Source organism: Aulonocara sp. 'chitande type north' Nkhata Bay, linkage group LG13, assembly GCF_057382095.1.
Source record: "Aulonocara sp. 'chitande type north' Nkhata Bay isolate Kocher_YH1m ecotype deep benthic linkage group LG13, A_spYH_male_GT1.1, whole genome shotgun sequence".
NCBI lineage: Eukaryota > Metazoa > Chordata > Actinopteri > Cichliformes > Cichlidae > Aulonocara > Aulonocara sp. 'chitande type north' Nkhata Bay.
In genome coordinates this window covers 5,944,714-5,966,062 of record NC_141356.1, presented here as the reverse complement: position 1 = coordinate 5,966,062, position 21,349 = coordinate 5,944,714, and the positions used below count along the sequence as shown (strand labels likewise).

Genomic DNA, 21,349 nt, shown 5'->3' with positions numbered 1-21,349 from the left:
GAATGAATGAAATACTAACTAAATTTTCCATTTCTGTTTTGCCTTCCTAAAGCATTTTCCAAGTTTTTGTTTTCTTGGCAGTATTTTTGACTGTTTGCTTGGTAAAGGTTTGTAGACAACATTTACTCCCTTTGTGTCTTTACTTTGCTTCTCTCCAGTGCAGGAACGTTTGCCCTGCAGAATCCCGTGGAGACTGCTCTGCTGCTCAGTTTGAGTGGTGCTGGCTGTATAGTCCTGAATCAGTGGCACAGCAGCTTTCAACAGAACACACATAATGTGACCGCTATTTTAGACAGTAGGTTCTGGGCGTGTATTTAAAACGTTACATTACTGCAAGCTGAGATTGTAAATTAGTATGTGTAAATATTTACTTTGCACCTGTGGGTATTATTAGACGTTACATTAGCACTGTGTGTGTGTGTGTGTGTGTGTGTGTGTGTGTGTGTGTGTGTGTGTGTGTGTGCCACCACTTGCAGATATACTAAGGATTCAACAAACCTCTGGCCAGGCCGTACATGCCCTCAGAAAAGGGGACAGTTCAGAGATACCACAAGGTATTCACAAGGTCAAAGGATCAAATGGTACTATAAATATATATATATATATATATATATATATATATATATATATATATATATATATATATATATATATATATATATATATATATATATATATATATATATGTATATATGTAGCTTCACTTTTGCATTCTATTTATTATTAATGCATTCAATTTGCATGCTTATGTTTCTCTTTGAGTACAAAAAATCACTGTCTATAAATTCTGTTTGATCTATATTGAGCAGAATTGTTACATAACTAAATATAGAACTGGTAATACTGCACAAAAGGAGCAAAATTCAATAAAACTTACAGCTAACTGCTTTCTCTGTAGATCAAGAGCTCCTCGCTGTCTCACAAGACAGAAAGGAAGGTGATGATCAGCATGAAATGGCTCTCCCACCATCTGCCTTCAACTGCGTTCTTTATGGCCTTCCCAACTTGATTGTCATGTGATAATCTGGATATCCTTAACTGAAGCTTCTTTATTTAAGAAAAAGATTGTTGATCCGTCACTTACTTAGACATTTTTGGTCTCAGTAGTGATTTTACTACTCATGGTAGTGCCCAACTCTATAAAATAAAAATGTTACTTCACAGCAAACAAAAAATAAAAGCTTTTAGTGCTTGGGGAGTTGATACCTTCCAGTGATTTATCCTCTTTATGATTGATGTCTGTACCTGTGGGACCACGGAAATAAAATAAATTTAGAAGTTTGAAAGAATGATCCGCTGTTTCTAGCAGAGGTACCCGAAGTGTGCAGGTGGGTGTTACAGGTTTTACTGTGCTACATCTAGCTTTAGTTTATTTTTTGCAGCAGTTGCAAACTACCAAAGTATCATTAATGTCTTTGCCTCGTCTTTGCAATGGCATACAGAACCTGCATATTAATGTGAGATTGGGTGGTGTAGTGACTAATATTGTTACATCATAACAAGAAAAGGTCCTGGATCAAATGTAACGGCTGTTCACTCCAGGTGCTGTGGCTGCCTCTCACGGTCCAAAGGCGTGAATATTAGCTTAATTGGTCATTTTAAATTGTGAATGATTGTCTTTCACTATGTGATGGCCCTGCAGTAGACTGGTGAACTGTCCAGGGTATAGTCTGCCTTTCTCCCTGTGAAAGCTGGGATAAGCTCCAGCACCCCTACAACCCTAAACTGGATGAGTGATTAAGAAAATAAATGGGTAGATGAATTTGAGAACGGAGCCTGAAAACAGTGGCTGATAGTGTGGCTTAGTCTTGACTGTAGTTAAGTAGCTTCACTACAGTTCTGTTATTGCCTTTTCTCAGAATCTCACCTATACAGTATAACCAGTCGATGCTGATTTAGTCTCTTCTACACAGCATCTACCAGAGTTCTTTTGTTTTCCCATGTCAGGCTGTCAGTTTATTTGATTCTTACAGAAGCATACAGTGAAGCATAAAATAACTGTAAATGCGTACACTCATTTTAGTTTAAAGAGTGTCATTTTCAGATGATTAAATATCTAGGCCGGGACACAGCTTTTGGGTCTGACTTTAGTAGAAATATATCTGTTTTCTTGGTATTTCTGTGACTGAATTATTTCTTCTTACCTTGTACACATAACTGTTTCTCCCTCTCTGTTGTTTATTGATCATGAGCAATGATCAACTGTGCAAAAAACCACAGCTTTCTTTCATAGACACTGAATAAGAAAAGTGTGAAGGGCCCAAGTGTTATCTCACTGCCTTATCAGATGACAAATTTATGTAGATGTGGCCAGTCTCTGACACTTTGCCCTTAGCAGCATTCAGACTGATTTAGCTGATTTGTGTCAAGCCCAAATGTTACTTCATGATGTCCTCAATCAGATATCGATTATAAGATTAGAGCATTTCTTCTGTGAAGACACAGCGGGATTGTAGTGCTGTGTGAGTTGTGATAAACACAATACTGTTAGAACAAAATGCTGATTTTTACACAACGTTTAAGAAGTTATTGTTTCAGATCATGTGTTGCCAAAGTCTAGACAGCGTGTTATTTTGCTGATGACATTCAGAGTAATTTGCCAGGATTAGACTTTTCTTCTTCCTCACATTCTGATAAATAACTACTGCTTACTGTCTGTCACTGCTGCCTTTTTCTTTCGTTTTCACCCCTCAGGGCAGAAAAACTGATGTCTCCCTCAGTGCACATGTGCATATACACACGGACACTAACATGTCAATCTCTAAGAGCTTTAAGAAGACAGCTTTACACTCATTTCTAACCCAGTTAAGCATTATGAATATACACACACACCAGCCAGAAAATGCTCTTCCTAAGTCTGTCGTTTGACCTTTATTTGCTGTATATATGTAACTAGGTCAGACAGAGGTCTTCACTGGGCAGTGGATTTGTAACACAATAGAGGGAGGCGAGATACAAGGATGGGAAGAAAGCACGCTGCTGTAAGTACTGCTGCATTACTAATTGTAATGGGAGCAGTGTGTCTGCTGCCCTGTGAGTCTCTGCTGGGGTGAAAACTGGCTGGATCAGGGTTGATGAAGGGGAAGAAGTTTGGTTTTCCTGAGTATGTAAGAGGAGGCGGCAGATTTACAGTTACTTGTGTTGTAATGTGTTCTGTTTGGCGTTTTGTTTTGTCCTACCATATAATGTGTATTGGAGGACCTTATATTGTAAATTTATGTCTTTCAAAATAACGTCCTGTCAAAACTGGACTAGACTGCAGTCAGGTTGAATGCTCATAATCAGATAAAGCTGGAATTGTAACGAAGCTTTTGTAATTTACAGACGTGTTTGTGTTTAACAAATTAGTCATTATCAGTTGTCGACTGTAGATTGAACAGCAAGAATACCAATTTAAACCTTGATCTGAAGTGAAGGGTTCTGAATATTTTATGAAATATGTCCTGTTAAATAAGGCCCTTAAATGGCCTTCACCTCTCCATAGAGAAACCAAACTCAGTCAAACAGTAGTTGCATTTCTTGATTTGGCAAAAGCAATTACATCAAAGAAAAACATGTAATTATTTAGATAAACTGCTGCATTTACCTATTTATGGGTAGCATTCAAACCTATAAAGGAGCTCCCAAATAGTCAGAAAATCAGATCAATTCACTTATATGTGTTTATGCTGAAGTTTGAATTACAGCTGTATTTAAATGTGTAAATAGCCTTTCTGATATTAATGAATGCATTTTAGTCTTTAATTAATGTTTCAGGCAGGAGGGAGAGTATTAGATTTTACAGCACTTGGTTTTGGAGAAGCTATCACACAATATCAATATTTACCCAAGACATGATATTATGCTTAATGATTTTAAATATAATTTATTGAAAATGAAAATTAGTACACCCTGGAGCTGCTGGGATTGTTATATAACTGTGTATAACCATTATATCCATTAAACACTGTCCTCACTGCTGTTATATTAAAATAAACCTCATATCTGCCATCTATAATAATAACTGTCAATGTATTTCTAAATTAACATTTAGAACACAACATGCTTATGAAATAATTTTTATATTTTTATCAACTCGTAGCGCAACACTTAGCCCATCAACAATGTCAAATCTGTAAGACAAAAAACAAACTAAAAACCAGCAACAAACAACTTAAACATAAACAATCACAAAGAAAGAACAATACAGTATCCACATCTGAACCAAAGAGTAAAACAGTGAAATGTGGATTATTAAATATTAGGTCTCTCTCCTCCAAGTCTCTGTTAGTACATGACTTAATAATTGATCAACAAATTGATTTACTCTGCCTTACAGAAACCTGGTTGCAGCAGGATGATTATGTTAGTTTAAATGAATCAACACCCCCGAGCCATTCTAACTACCAGAAATCTCGAAGCACAGGCCGAGGGGGCGGTGTGGCAGCAATTTTTCACACCAGCCTATTAATTAATGAAAGACCAAGACAGACTTTTAATTCATTTGAAAGCCTGATGCTTAACATTGTCCACCCCAGCTGTGAAACTCAGAAACCAGTCTTACTTGTTATCATCTATCGTCCACCTGGGCCTTACACAGAGTTTCTGTCTGATTTCTCAGAGTTTTTATCTGATTTAGTTCTGAGCTCAGATAAAATAATTATTGTGGGTGATTTTAACATCCATGTAGATGCTAAAAATGACAGCCTCAACATGGCATTTAATCTGTTATTAGACTCAATTGGTTTCTCTCAAAATGTAAAAGAACCCACCCACCACTTTAATCACACTCTAGATCTTGTTTTAACATATGGCATCGAACCTGAACATTTAACAGTGTTTCCTGAAAACCCTCTCCTGTCTGATCATTTCCTGATAACATTTACTTTTACAATAATTGATTACACAGCGGTGAAGAGTAGACTTTATCAAAGTAGATGTCTTTCTGAAAGCACTGTAACTAAGTTTAAGAATATAATCCACCCACTGTTATCATCTCCAATGCCCTGTACCAACACAGAGCAAAGCAGCTATCTGAACGCTACCCCAACAGAGGTCGATTATCTTGTTAATAATTTCACCTCCTCACTACGTACGACTCTGGATACTGTAGCTCCTGTGAAAACTAAGGCCTCAAATCAGAAGTACCTGACTCCGTGGTATAATTCTGAAACACGTACCCTAAAGCAGATGACTCGTAATCTGGAGAGGAAATGGCGTGTCACAAATCTAGAGGATCATCATTTAGCCTGGAGAAATAGTTTGCTGCTTTATAAGAAAGCCCTCCGCAAAGCCAGAACATCTTACTATTCATCACTGATTGAAGAAAATAAGAACAACCCCAGGTTTCTCTTCAGCACTGTAGCCAGGCTGACAAAAAGTCAGAGCTCTTTTGAGCCAACCATCCCTTTAACGTTAACTAGTAATGACTTCATGAACTTCTTCACAAATAAAATTTTTATCATTAGAGAAAAAATTACCAATAATCATCCCACAGATGTAATATTATCTACAGCTACTCTTAGTACCATTGATATTAAGTTAGACTCTTTTTCTCCAATTGATCTTTCTGAGTTAACTTCAATAATTACTTCCTCCAAACCATCAACGTGTCTTTTAGACCCCATTCCTACAAAACTGCTCAAAGAAGTCCTGCCATTAATTAATTCTTCGATCTTAAATATGATCAACCTATCTCTAATAATCGGCTATGTACCACAGGCCTTCAAGCTGGCTGTAGTTAAACCTTTACTCAAAAAGCCATCTCTAGACCCAGCAGTCTTAGCTAATTATAGGCCAATCTCCAACCTTCCTTTCATATCAAAAATCCTTGAAAGAGTAGTTGTCAAACAGCTAACAGATCATCTGCAGAGGAATGGTTTATTTGAAGAGTTTCAGTCAGGTTTCAGAGCTCAGCACAGCACAGAAACAGCTTTAGTGAAGGTTACAAATGATCTTCTTATGGCCTCTGACAGTGGACTCATCTCTGTGCTTGTCCTGCTAGACCTCAGTGCAGCGTTCGATACTGTTGATCATAATATCCTATTAGAGCGATTAGAACATGCTGTAGGTATTACAAGTACTGCGCTGCAGTGGTTTGTATCATATCTATCTAATAGACTCCAATTCGTGCATGTAAATGGAGAGTCCTCTTCACACACTGAGGTTAATTATGGAGTTCCACAGGGTTCAGTGCTAGGACCAATTCTGTTTACATTATACATGCTTCCCTTAGGCAGTATCATTAGAAGACATAGCATACATTTTCACTGCTATGCAGATGACACCCAGCTCTATCTGTCCATGAAGCCAGATAACACACACCAATTAGTTAAACTGCAGGAATGTCTTAAAGACATAAAGACCTGGATGGCCGCTAACTTTCTGCTTCTTAATTCAGATAAAACTGAGGTTATTGTACTCGGCCCTGAAAATCTTAGAAATATGGTATCTAATCAGATTCTTACTCTGGATGGCATTACCTTGGCCTCCAGTAACGCGGTGAGGAACCTTGGAGTCATTTTTGACCAGGACATGTCCTTCAACGCACATATTAAACAAATATGTAAGACTGCTTTCTTCCATTTGCGCAACATCTCTAAAATTAGAAATATCCTGTCTCAGAGTGACGCTGAAAAACTAGTTCATGCATTTATTACTTCCAGGCTGGACTACTGTAATTCATTATTATCAGGATGTCCAAAAAACTCACTGAAAAGCCTTCAGCTAATCCAAAATGCTGCAGCAAGAGTCCTGACAGGGACTAGAAAGAGAGAGCATATTTCTCCTGTTTTGGCTTCCCTTCATTGGCTTCCTGTTAAATCCAGAATTGAATTCAAAATCCTGCTCCTCACATACAAGGTCTTAAATAATCAGGCCCCATCTTATCTTAATGACCTTGTAGTACCATATCACCCTATTAGAGCGCTCCGCTCTCGCTCTGCAGGCCTACTTGTTGTTCCTAGAGTATTTAAAAGTAGAATGGGAGGGAGAGCCTTCAGTTTTCAGGCCCCTCTTCTGTGGAACCAGCTTCCAGTTTGGATTCGGGAGACAGACACTATCTCTACTTTTAAGATTAGGCTTAAAACTTTCCTTTTTTCTAAAGCATATAGTTAGGGCTGGACCAGGTGACCCTGAATCCTCCCTTTGTTATGCTGCAATAGATGTAGGCTGCCGGGGGATTCCCATGATGCATTGAGTTTTTCCTTTCCAGTCACCTTTCTCACTCACTATGTATTAATAGACCTCTCTGCATTGAATCATATCTGTTATTAACCTCTGTCTCTCTTCCACAGCATGTCTTTATCCTGTCTTCCTTCTCTCACCCCAACCGGTCGCAGCAGATGGCCGCCCCTCCCTGAGCCTGGTTCTGCCGGAGGTTTCTTCCTGTTAAAAGGGAGTTTTTCCTTCCCACTGTCGCCAAAGTGCTTGCTCATAGGGGGTCATATGATTGTTGGGTTTTTCTCTGTATCTATGAAGCGCCTTGAGGCGACTTTTGTTGTGATTTGGCGCTATATAAATAAAATTGAATTGAATTGAATTGTATCTGTTTATGATAGGCACTGTAATGCTTTTAGTTAAATGCCAACATTATGATGTTTACCATATGCATCTTGCTTTAGCATATTTATTATGTGCAACTTAGCATAAAATAGACCGAACAGCTTCGATGAGCAGGGATAACACAAGCTTTGCAGGTTAATTAGAGAATAACATAAACCAGTAGGTGAGGGTTGATGAAGGCTGCTGTAAATGCATAAGAATGATCCCCTAAGGACTATCATTGTGTGTTTCCAGCCTTACATCAAACAAAAGGATGACTGCCATCCCTACAGCAATAGTAGTAGTAGTAGTAGTAGTAATGGTGCTGCTGAAAAACTATATATATACTTGCTATTTAATTTCTTCAGAACTTTTCTAAAAATAAGTGAGAGCAAGAAGTGAACTGCTGCCTCCCAGGTTCTTGCCCCACTGTATGTGAGGAAGGTGCACAGATGTGGAGGAATGAGGTGCACATGTTTGTTTAACCGTGGGCTAGTTGAAAGATGTTCTGTGTCTGGCAGTTGGTACAAGGTCATGGACAGAGAGTAAAACGGCATCCACTTATCAACAAGTAAGCTTGAACTGCCGATGGTTGCAGTCCTTCCTGCATCATTTATCTGTTTCTGTTCATCTTTTTTGGCGCTTCAGTCAGACTGCATCTGTAGATTAGTTATTTTGAGTTACAGTACATCTCACAATTTTGAGCTGACTGAGACTCAGAAATACTGTAGCACTTTATCTTGCATCCACTTCAGAAATCCAACATTTTTCCCTGTCACATTTGTAATGCCGACCAGTTTGTCCCACTCTTGAATTGTCCCATGTGCAAAGATGAGTAATTGGGCTGGGTCATGGACATCACAGCTCAGTTATGTTGTGACATTTTTTCAGGGTATGTTAGCGCACCAAATACTCTTTAAAATCCACATCAGAGAATCAGATGTTGGTCACTGCTCTGTATCAGTCAAGTTCTTCTCTTCCGCGCATTTATCTATGTGTTTAGTCTGGTAATAGCGATTCAAATTGAACACAGAAATCTGCTCTCCACAAATAAATGCAGCTTTAACTGTGACTTCAGTAAACAACACTTATGTAGAACTCCATCTCCTGATCAAAACTCACATTTGCCATCAATTTGTCTTTTTTTCTTAGTGTGAGCTGACATCTTTCGAGGTTAGCAGACTCCCATCTCTTGTAAACACCAATACCAACACATTTAAAGAGAAGCTGCATTCGCTTGCAGATGCATAGATGTTTAAAAAAAAAAGACGCAGTTGCCTTCGAAATAAAGACAAAATTGTATTGTGATTCGACACAGAACTGCAAAAAAAACAAAAAAAACCCAGACATTCTCTGGGAAGTTTTTCCAAAAGTGCTTGGTGGCTGAAATGAGGCAAATTGCATGATGTAAATTAATTCTAGTTTGAATCTGCATTTCATTAATGGCCTCTGGCATAGCCAAAGCATGGATGTGGACAGAGGCATACAGTGCTCAGGTCTAGAATAAAATGAGTGATAACCATAAAAGTCTAACACAGTTTTATGGACTAAAATCTCAAAACTAACTTCAGAAAGCTGACTCACTGGTAGTTTGGGGGTTTAATCCAAATAGTCCACCATTAGTGCTATAGCTACATAGTTATAGTTTTCCACATAACAAAACAGCTTCAGTGGCCCTGCCTCAGAAACCTGTGGAGTTGAGCACTAAGGTTTCCTGCCTGCTGACTCAAAGTAAGCCTTAGAGAATTTAATATTGTGGACCGTTCCTCTCTATGATCCTTGGAACACATAAGTAAAAGTTTTTGTTTGATCTTGGCTTTGAAGTTTTCAGGCGCTCTTTATCTAAATTCCATCCAGAACAAGAGACTGCAGATTTGTTGCTATTTCAACAGGGAGGCAAAACGCACCCGGTAATCCAGCATCATTTTATTACCAATAATCCCCCACTACATTTGGCTCCATAGAAATAATCATATTATCCTGTCTAAAAAAAATGTGATTAGATGTTGTAATCATATCAAGGAAGCCAGGATTGAAGCTTGCTCACTGAGCACTCGTGTTCTCTGTGAGTTCCACCAGTTTAATGTTGAGATGCGGTGCACAGTAGGTCGAGTTTCAGATGTGGCTGAATAAGCTCTTCTTCTTTATGTGTGAGATTACATTTCAAGGACATTGCTGTGCTACGGATTCAATAACAGCTTGGCATCTGAAGAGGGGGTGAGTAGAAGGTTACGTGACGAGCCTCATATCACGCCTCAGAAAGTGCAGATCCACGGGGACTTGATGAAATGTAAGTGAGATGGAAAGAGAAAGCCAAATTTAAGTAGAAAATGATAATAGTATAGATAATTTATCTGTTATGCATACTGTAGAGAATATGTGTTATAATTGTAATTGATTTCATTATAAGGTGTCAAGTAAGGCTGTAATTAAAAGCTCATGTTTCCAGTAACTAAAATAATAAAGTAGAATATGATGACAGTATTTAAATAATTCAGATTTGCAGATGGAGAGAAAAAGGGAGCACGCCCTGGCAGCAGTGACAGTTTTCTATTCTGTGACATTTTCTCAGATTATCTTCACCTTGAATGAGTAGAACTGCTGAGGCAGTATTCCATATTCCATATTGCATGATAAGCATGGAAATGGCACACCTTTACTCAACACAAAACTAAATGCAAGAGTCGGGTGTGAAATGCAAAAAAAAAGCACACTGCAATTTAAGCTGTTTTCCACATTCCTTTATTAAGATTTTTTGTTGTTTGCTTAAAAATGTATATCCTCACTTTAAATTTGATGCCAGCAAGACAAGCAGGATGTCAGGGACATGACATGTATGACATGCTGCAGTGTAACATCTCATTTGGTCTTTTTACCTCAATTGGGGTCAAAAGTTCAGTTCTTTTTTGTTCTTATTCCTATTTTTATTCTTTTATATATATATATATATATATATATATATATATATATATATATATATATATATATATATATATATATATATATATATATATATATATATATACACATATATATATATATATATATATATATATATATATATACACATATATATATATATATATATATATATATATATATATATATATATATATATATATATACATATATATATATATATATATATATATATATATATACATATATATATATATATATATATATATATATATATATATACATATATATATATATACATATATATATATAGATAGGCGCTTCATGAAATATGTTTACTCTTTATCCTGCTGTAACACATGTGGGACCAGTGAAGTACCTACCTATTTACTTACTGAATTACTTTCACTTTCTTACTCACATTTTACTGATTTTCAACACCAAACAACAGTTGCCTCAAGGCGCTTTATATTGTAAGGCAAAGGCCATACAAAAATAAAATAAAAAACCCCAACAATTACATGGCCGCCTATGAACGAGCACTTTGGCGACAGTGGGAAAGAAAAACTCCCTTTTAACTGGAAGAACCCTCCAGCAGAACTAGGCTCAGGGAAGGGCCATCTGCCGCAACCAGCTGGGGTGAAGAGAGGAAGACAGGACAAAAGACAAAAGCAGAGATTAATATTAAGTACTGATTCAATGCAGAGAGGTGTGTAAACAAATAGTGAGTGACAAAGGTGAGTGAAGAAGAAACACTCAGTGCATCATGGGAATCCTCCAGCAGCCTAAACCTTTTGCAGCATAACTAAGGGAGGATGAAGCGCCTTGAGGCGACTTTTGTTGTGATTTGGCGCTATATAAATAAAATTGAATTGAATTCAGGGTCACCTGATCCAGCCCTAGCTATATGCTTTAGCAAACAATGCTGGCTTTTGAGGTAGGGTACTGAAAAGCCTGATGTACGGTGTACATTTTAGGACATTGTCAGGTCTCAAGAAAAAAATTTTCAGGTATCAGACAAAAAATTGTCAGGTCTCAGTTCTCAAGAAAAAAGTTGTCAGGTATCAGACAAAAAATTGTCAGGTCTCAGTTGTCAGGAAAAAAGTTGTCAGGTATCAGACAAAAAATTGTCAGGTCTCAGTTCTCAAGAAAAAAGTTGTCAGGTATCAGACAAAAAATTGTCAGGTCTCAGTTCTCAAGAAAAAAGTTGTCAGGTATCAGACGAAAAATTGTCAGGTCTCAGTTCTCAAGAAAAAACATTGGACATTGGAATGCCCAGTGCAGTAGCAAATCGCTCGTGCTTCACTGCACAAGCTGGACCCACAGAGTCTGCTAAGGTTTGCCACTGCCATATTACATATGATATTTATATAAACCCATTTAGAGTGAGGTCCATGTAAATTTACCATTCTCTATTTGTTTATCTTCTGACAGCGTAAGATTACAAGTGTGCTCCAAAGCTTCCTTTGCCTGTTAGACGTGGGAATGCTGCAGACCATCAGGGAGTGTACGGTCCATCAAGCCCACAGAACAGAGCCGGACTGGAATTTGTCAGTTCATGAACTGATGGCATTCATTTCAATCCTGTTTGTAAGAACAATCATGTGTCCTGTTGGTGCCATTGTGGATTGCTGGTCAGAAAGATTTCTGGTGCCAGTAATCAAAGAGACAATGCCCCTAGATAGATTCATTTCAATTATGCAACACCTTCGATTTGATGACAAGGACACGCGGGCAGAACGGGTGAAAACAATTTTGCGGTGATCTCCGACATCTGGACACGCTTCAACAAGAACTGTGCTAAGAGTTTCACTCCAGGAGAACACATGACCATAGATGAACAGCTGTTCCCTACAGAGGTTCGTTGTCCATTCACACAGTATATCGCAACCAAGCCAGACAAATTTGGGATCAAGTTCTGGATGGCCACGGCCTTGGACACCAAATATGTCTGCAGTGCATCTCCTTACTTGGGAAAAGACCCCAGTCGTCAGAAGGGAGAGAGGCTGGCAGAGAACGTGGTCATGAAACTGATGGAGCCGTTTTTGGATGATGGGAGAAACGTCACAACAGACAATTTCTTTACTTCACTGTCACTGTCGCACAGACTGCTGCAGCGCAAAACGCCGTTATGGGGCACGGTGAATAAAGTCTGGCGTGAACTTACTCAACTTGTGCGGATGTATTCCATAAGAGCAGCAGCATGCAGGTGGTCAGTAGCGGTTTTCTACAATATGCTGGACCTGGCGGCGGTGAATGCCTACATTTTGTACAAGGCATGTACAGGGTGGACAGGCAAAAGAAGATTGTTTCTGAGTCTTCTAGCTCAGGAACTTCGTTGCCGATTCATGTAGCACAAGGAAATATTAGCACAGACGCAGGCTGCTGAAGCTGCTGCAGCTGCTGTGCCAGGGACTGTAAAGACAACGCAGTGCCAGTGGAATTTACGCAAATTTACGCAGGGCTAGTAAATCTAGTAGTAGGGACTCGCACCAGGGAAAAAAAGGCTCAGTAATTCTAGTGTTAAGGTGTGAAACAGCTGTGTACTGCCTTTTGTTCCTGGAGAAGGTATTTAACTGAGAGCCATGCTAGGCTCAGGGAGACTCTGCTGACCGTCTGTCCCGCGGTCATGCAGGGACTTCATCAAGCCTGGCTGTCTGTTCTTTGTGTGTTTCGACTCACTTCAGTTTGCTTACTGGACTAATCGTTCCACAGACGATGCCATATCTCACCTGCTCCACACATCCCTGAGTCACCTGGACACTGGCAGAGGGAATTATGTTAGGATGCTGTTCGTGGACTACAGTTCAGCATTCAACACAATAATTCCCTCTAAGCTTTTCACCAAGTTGACGGATCTAGGACTCAGCTCATCACTGTGTCAGTGGATCCTCAACTTCCTCACAGACAGACCCCAATCAGTGAGGGTGGGAAAACAAGTCTCCCCCTCCATCTCACTCAGCACTGGAGTGCCTCAGGGCTGTGTTTTAAGCCCCCTGCTGTACTCACTGTACACTTATGACTGTGTAGCCACATCCGACACCACCTCCATTGTCAAGTTTGCTGACGACACTGCTGTTGTGGGCCTCATCTCCGACAACATCGAGACGGCCTACCTGGAGGAGATTAGGAACCTGGAGACCTGGTGCCAGGAGAATAACCTCCTCCTAAACATCAGCAAGACTAAGGAGCTGATCGTGGACTTCACTACAAAGCAGGCGAGGAATTACAAACCCCTCATCATCAGTGGCACGCCAGTGGAGAGAGTGGACAGTTTCCGATACCTGGGTGTCCACATCACTCAGGACCTGTCATGGTCCTGTCACATCAACACCCTGGTTAAGAAAGCCCGTCAGCGTCTCTTCTTCCTCAGAAGACTTAGAGACTTCCATCTGCCACTGAAGGTGCTCAAGAACTTCTACTCCTGCACCATCGAGAGCGTCCTGACGTCAAACATCTGCACCTGGTTTGGGAACAGCACCAAGCAGGACAGACGAGATCTGCAAAGGGTGGTGCGCTCGGCAGAACGCATCATTCAATCAGAGCTCCCTGACCTGCTGTCCATCTACACCAAGCGGTGCAAGTCCAAAGCTAGGAAGATTATGATGGACCTCTCCCATCCCAACAATGGACTCTTCTCACTGTTGAGGTCTGGGAAGCGCTTCCGCTCCCTTAAGGCCAAAACAGAGAGAATGAGGAGGAGCTTCTTCCCCCAGGCTATTCGGGGCCTGAACCAGGTGTAGGACTGGACTCTCCCAAACACGTCACTATAAGACTGGACTCTCACACACGTCACCACACGCACCACCACACATTTCCTATAATCCTATAATTCCTATAATTTATAATCCTTATCTTTATAATCTCTTCTGCTATTTGCACATTCTTTACTGTAAATTCCTAAGTTAATTTGTAAATTTTTGTAGTAAATTGTAAATATTGTAAAACGTTTCTTCTGTCATTTAATGGTCGGGCATTGTACAGCTACAAGCATTTCACCCCCATGTCATACTGTGTATGGTTGTGTGTGTGTGACAAATAAAATTTGAATTTGAATTTGAATTTGATTAAAGAATGTTAGCTACCGCTCACCGCTCGTCTGCAGGCTTTATTTAAATGGGAAACGTCCACAACAGGCAAAAAAAAAAAGCTTTTTGCTAAAAAAAAAGATTTAGAGCAGAAGTTTTTTGCAATGCATTTTAAAATGAAAACATATTGCATTTATTTACAATTAAAGACACAGAGCAGAAAGTGTGTTACTGTTTGACATCCACAGACACACAAGAAAAGAAGCAGGCAACATGAGGTCAAGTTATGGCAATTTTATTTGTGTATTTCAGTACATGTATTTAGATTAGAGTTTTTAAAAAACAAACAAACGTCCCAAGATGAAGGATGGGGTGAAAGAAAGGTGGAGAGAGGGGGAAGGAGGAAGAAACTATTGATGCTGCTGGGTCAGTTCTTTCTCAGCAGTCTGCTCCAGAATCCCCTCCTGTCCTCGGCTTTCTTTTCTTTTTCTTTTGCCTTCAGTTCTTTTAAGGTTTTGTTGAGCTGCTCCTCGGCATCTTTAAATTTTTCTTTTAGCTGCTGTTTGGCCAGTTTCACTTTCTGTTTGAGGAGCTCTTTAGCTTCCTTTTTGTGCTTTCGTATTTCTTTAAGTGCGTCTTTGCAGTCTTTCGTGGTCACCGTCATTTCTTCCTTGAATACCTTCACCTCAATTTTCTCTTCTGCAAGTTCTTCTTGCACTTTCATCAGTTCCTTCTTCATGTTTTGAGTGTAACTCTTTGTATCTTCCATTTCTTTCTTTGCTTCCTGTATTTTAATTTTCTCTTCCTCCAACACTTTTTGAGCTTCCAACAATTCTTTCTTCAAATTTTCAATCTCATTGTCTGCCTCATGTTTACGTTTTTTCTCTTCTTCAAGTTGTTGCTTTACATACAGTAATTCCTTCCTTAGTGTTTCAGCTTCAGCCATTACATTTGCAGCTTCTTGTGTCGCCAACTGCATTTTCCTTTTTCCCTCTTCAAAAGCTTCCTGCACCTCCTGTAATTCCTGTATCACATTTCCTGCCTCCTTCTTTGCAGTTTGATATTTATTTTTGGCTTCTTGTGCTGTGCTTTTCTCTTCCTCCAATGCTTTTTGAGCTTCCAACAGTTCTTTCTTCATGTTTTCATTCTCGTTTTCTGCCTGTTGTTTTCCCATTTTCTCTCCTTTAAGTTTGAGACCCACATGCAGTAATTCCTGCAATACTACTTCAGTTTCAAACTTTGAATTTTTAGCTTCTCCTCTTGATTTTTCTGCCTCTTCTTTTAATTTGACATTTTCAGCCTGTATCATTTGAAATTCTTCTTGCAGGTTAATCAGCTGTACTGAATTGTATGGTGAAGCACTCGCCGATCCTCTTCTCGTTCTCCCTCGATTCATTTTGGCCTTTTAAACAAAGGAACCAACGTATTGTAGAGGAGTGAAGTGAAGTTTTCGATGTTTTCTTCGTCAACTGTCGTTTGTCCTGCACAGAGATGCTGCTGTAGATGTGTCTCTAGCTGTGTCTGGATACAATGAAACATGCTGTAACTAAGTGCTTGTGTTGCACAGTTCTACTAAACATTCCATTTCATGCATGCTCCGCCCACATGGTCAGGAATGTCAGGTGCTACATCGCCAAATGCTGCTCCCATGGCCTAGCAATAACAGCTGTTTACTTTTTGGGCTCTGGTTCATTATTTAATAAAGAAAACATGTCCAAGTATCGGGTGCTTAGGCTCAGCGCATATTCTAGCCTGCTGTGTGGGTGGGCAGCTAGAAATCACTGGTGGGCAACATGAGTGAGGAGAAAACTGGAGCAGCCAAGCAAGGAGCTGCAGGTTGCTGGTTTGAGTCTCTGTTCAGATGCTGGTGTCTCCTCTCTCTGAGATGTCTGCAAACAGTCCCAGATCAAACAATAAGAATAATAAACAAACACGTGACTAAAATAACAATTATGACTCTGATGTGTTTCATGTGTAGCAGGATGGCCTCTATACAGCAGTCGCTGCAAGCATCCACATCGCCACACTTACTATTCTTTTAGCAGGTGTGCTGGGCTCCTCCTAAGGAAAGTTTGAAACTTCATTTCCTTCATGCTGGTAAACTTTTTACCAAATATTTTCATCAAAGCTTCTCCATCACTGACAGGGATTGTTTGGATCTTCACACTCATCTCCACGAACCCTAAAAAATGAGTCTCACTTTGCTCAGGGGACGACCAAAGTTAAACTTACCTTGGCTGTATCCCAATTCAGCATCTGCAGCCTTAAAGGCCGCATTTTAAGGCCAATTACGTCACAGCGACACGACGAAGGCTGTCCCAATTCAAAGGCTGCTCGAAATGCAGTCCTCAAATGCGTCCTTCATTTCATTGAATTTTAAAGATGTGGCGGTGTATACTTCGTGGCCCAAAATATCCCAGAATGCATAGCGCGGCGGTGGGTTTGGATAATTTTGCCGGGGAAAAAAACGGCCAAAGAGGGGCGGCCGAAGAGTAAACTTTTAAAAGTAAGTACTGAATATTATGTTACTTATTTATGTGCGAATGTTTAATAACGAAGAACATTAAAACATTACTGTTGGCCAAATGTCAACCAAATGTATGTCTCTCATATATATAACACAGTTATATATACTGTGTCAAAGAAACCTGTCTTTGAGTGAAGATTTAAGGTGACAGGAAATATAAATAATATAAATAAATGCAGCTTGAATCTTTACTGAAGCTCAGTATTTGAAACAGAGTTCATTCACTGCTGAAGTAACTAATAATGATTGAAATTATAACTTTAATATTGGCCATATTATATTTACATTACCAAAGTGAGATGACTTTAGTCTCATGAACAACATTAGCTAATTGTTATTTACTAGGTAATCTTAAATGACTGTTCAGTACAGAAGTGAAGCCCAATAATCATGATTTCACAGTCAGCCTCAGATACTTATCAAATCAAAGCTCATGTACAAACAAACAAACAAATGAACAAAAGATTTTCTCCTTCATTTCTGTCAAACAAAGCTGTATGAAACGTTTCCAGCTGTTAGTGTCATGGTTAATAGGCATCCAGGGCAGCGCGACGGAGGCTAGACCGTCCCATTTCACAAGCCTCTCACCTCCGGCCTTTAAGTACGCGGCCCTTGTGGACCGTTAAGGCTGCGCACTTTAAGGCTGCAGACCCTGAATTGGGATACAGCCCTTGTGTCGTTAGGAGCCTGAACCGCAGTAAAACTCCGGTGAGGTCAATGACCTTACGCTCTCCCACTGTCACACGTTGATGACGTATTTGGAAATCAATTCAGGTGGGACCAGTGTTGCCAACTCCTCAGTAAGGAAAATCGCTATTGGTTGTCCTAAAAGTCGCTAGAAGTCGCTAAATGATGTCATCGCCTAATTTGCATAATTGGTCATGCTAATGTAATGTAACATCGTGGAAGAGACATAAAGTCAGTAAAAAACGTCTTAAATGCATTTAGAATTTATTTAGAACTACACATAAAATTTCTTTTAGCAATTATTGTTTTTTTTAATGTCACAATTCCAACCCTGCTCCTTTATCCGGGCTTGGACCGCCAAAAGCGACCCAAAACAGGCACTCTGGTGGAGTTATTGTGTGTGTGTGTGTGTGTGTGTGTGTGTGTGTGTGTGTGTGTGTGTGTGTGTGTGTAGTTTTAAACTTTGTGGTCCACAAAACAACATAACAGTAAAAGAAGAACTGACTGCGTTACAGTCAGTGCGGGAGCCCTGCCCCGATAGCAGCTGGGGGAGGACTATCCTCCACCTGTGAGCGCTTTGGCACGGGCGAGGTGCCCACCGCAGCACCCGCTGCTTATTGAGAGTAAGAGCGATACGCGCTTTCACGTCAAAAAGTCGTCATAAATAAGTCTCTAATAACGCCAGAAAAAGTCGCCAGATTTGTCGCTAGTCGCGTTTCAGAAAAAAAGTCGCTAAGGTGGTCTGAAAACTCGCTAAATATAGCAACAAATTCGCTAAGTTGGCAACACAGGGTGGGACATGACAACACCGCCACCTGCAGGAAGATTTTCTCTCTGGTACCTTGTGTTCTGATACCTGACAACTTTTTTCTTGAGAACTGAGACCTGACATTTTTTTCTCTGATACCTGACAACTTTTTTCTTGAGAACTGTGACCTGACAATTTTTTGTCTGATAACTGACAACTTTTTTCTTGAGAACTGAGACCTGACAATTTTTTGGCTGATACCTGACAACTTTTTTCTTGAGAACTGAGACCTGACATTTTTTTGTCTGATACCTGACAACTTTTTTCTTGAGAACTGTGACCAGACAATTTTTGTCTGATAACTGACAACTTTTTTCTTGAGAACTGAGACCTGACATTTTTTTGGCTGATACCTGACAACTTTTTTCTTGACAACTGAGACCTGACATTTTTTGTCTGATACCTGACAACTTTTTTCCTGACAACTGAGACCTGACATTTTTTTGTCTGATACCTGACAACTTTTTTCTTGAGAACTGAGACCTGACAATTTTTTGTCTGATACCTGACAACTTTTTTCTTGAGAACTGAGACCTGACAATTTTTTGTCTGATAACTGACAACTTTTTTCTTGAGAACTGAGACCTGACATTTTTTTCTCTGATACCTGACAACTTTTTTCTTGAGAACTGTGACCAGACAATTTTTTGGTCTGATACCTGACAACTTTTTTCTTGAGAACTGAGACCTGACAATTTTTTGTCTGATACCTGACAACTTTTTTCTTGAGAACTGAGACCTGACATTTTTTTGTCTGATACCTGACAATTTTTTGTCTGATAACTGACAACTTTTTTCTTGAGAACTGAGACCTGACATTTTTTTGTCTGATACCTGACAACTTTTTTCTTGACAACTGAGACCTGACAATTTTTTGTCTGATACCTGACAACTTTTTTCTTGACAACTGAGACCTGACAATTTTTTGTCTGATACCTGACAACCTGACATTTTTTTGTCTGATACCTGACAACTTTTTTCTTGGGACCTGACGATGTCCTAAAATGTACACCGTACTGATGGCTCCTTCCTCTTTACCTTTGTATGATTTCTAGAAGTAATATCAGATTTTGACAGACCACAGGATATTCCTGCATTTGAATATTTCTATTTGCACATTAGACTTTAAACAAATGACAATGTTTTGTTTCTGAAATGACCCTCACCCCATGCAGCCTTGTAGTGAGTCTTTCAGTGTCCTTGCATGTAGAGATTTCTCAATCTTTTAGTGATATTTTTGTTCTTTGCAAAAGGTTTAGTGGGTAAATAGTTCAGTATTTTTGGTAGTTAATCCCTCCACATCAGTATGTCTGAAAGACTCAGCCTCTCTGGGAGGCTCTTTTCATACACGGTCAGTTACTGACGTGTTGTAAATTAAATTAATTAGATGTAGGATGTTCCACCAGGTGCTTTTCTTTAGAGTTACACCATTTTTCCGCCCCTCCCTGAGCCTGGTTCTGCCGGAGGTTTCTTCCTGTTAAAAGGGAGTTTTTCCTTCCCACTGTCGCCAAAGTGCTTGCTCATAGGGGGTCATATGATTGTTGGGTTTTCTCTGTATCTATGAAGCGCCTTGAGGCGACTTTTGTTGTGATTTGGCGCTATATAAATAAAATTGAATTGAATTGAATTGAATTTATTGCTCCTGCCATGCAGAGCAGACCTGACTTTCTTTGACCTTTTGTCTGCAGTCTGCTATAACACATCTGAGATATATTAGCTGTTTTCAAAGGATAAACAGGGGGGAGCAGAAAAGGTTGGATGCTAAAGATAAGAAAAATGTATATACTTACTGAAATGATCTTATTCTTTCTCATATTAGTATCCTTTGTCCCGTTTTGATCTCACCTTCCTCTTCCCTTTTCCAGTTTTTTAACTGTCCTTATTAAACACACTATCATTTTGAATATACTAAAAATTAATTAAATACGTGCAGAATTTACATTCTCCATAACAGCGCTGAAAGTTATGGGGGACATTGTTTTATTGTCACAGCATAATAATAAAACCTATTTTTCTTTGTGACCCTCCAAACTACATCCTGGAGCTGTTGGGATTAGACCACTGAATACACTAAAGCAGCGGTCCCCAACCTTTTTTGCGCGACGGACCGGTTCATGCCCGACAATATTTTCACGGACCGGCCTTTAAGGTGTCGCGGATAAATACAACAAAATAAAACTAGTACCGGTACCGAAAAAAAGAAGATTTATTCATAACACACGTGAAAAGACCCAGGAAAACAGAGTTAACGATAAAAACGATAACAAAATAACACTGAAAACCGATAAAAACCCTGAAAACCATACATTTCACACCTGAGCCTCAACTCTCGCGGCCCGGTACCAAACAACTCACGGACCGGTACCGGTCCGAGGCCCGGGGGTTGGGGACCGCTGCACTAAAGGTCATTTAAGATGTCATTTTAATGCTCCAACTCTCCTCTAGACATCCTGAATATCTGCACTTTTTTGTGGAGACATTTGTTGACATTTCCATTGACAGGCCTGTCTGATAACTAATCAACAACTGCTGCTCCATATCTCAGCCAATCACTAGTGTGATTCTAAAAATAATAAAGTGAATTAACTTCACTGAGCAAGTTGATTCATGGACGATGTGACTAAGACCCTGCGTTGTCTTACTCAATATTCAAGGAAACAACTGATAGCCTTCTTTGATACTTTCAAGGCTGTCAGAGCCCAGTTTGAGCTCAAGGTTAAATAAGCAACAATGTCCAAACAACAAAAAGGAGTTCACTTGCTGTTCCACTCCTCGCCACAGGTAGTTTTATCATCTATGTGCTGTGTCATGGTGACTGTCCTATATTTACAGAGTCCCTTGTTTGCAATATTGATGTGT

The 21,349-nt window shown here is 39.5% G+C and overlaps 1 protein-coding gene and 1 long non-coding RNA gene across 7 annotated transcripts in view; both read left to right on the top strand.

Annotated features, from left to right (window-relative positions):
• Window positions 1–1,771, top strand: part of cfap46 (cilia and flagella associated protein 46) — a 73,023-nt gene extending 71,252 nt beyond the window's left edge. For 4 of the 6 annotated variants that reach the window (XM_086258389.1, XM_086258386.1, XM_086258384.1 and 1 more), the window contains exons 57-59: window positions 159–295; window positions 477–581; window positions 899–1,771. In XM_086258389.1, the coding sequence (XP_086114515.1) occupies window positions 159–295; window positions 477–581; window positions 899–1,020 (364 nt within the window). In that variant the 3' untranslated portion in view covers window positions 1,021–1,771. The remainder of the gene's footprint in view (window positions 1–158; window positions 296–476; window positions 582–898) is intronic. The other 2 variants (XM_086258388.1, XM_086258387.1) reach the window with 1 other exon arrangement.
• Window positions 1,772–9,606: 7,835 nt separating this feature from the next.
• LOC147315527 (uncharacterized) overlaps window positions 9,607–21,349 on the top strand; it is a 49,123-nt gene continuing 37,380 nt past the window's right edge. The window contains exon 1 of the long non-coding RNA XR_015124310.1: window positions 9,607–9,811. This is a non-coding gene — a long non-coding RNA (uncharacterized LOC147315527). The remainder of the gene's footprint in view (window positions 9,812–21,349) is intronic.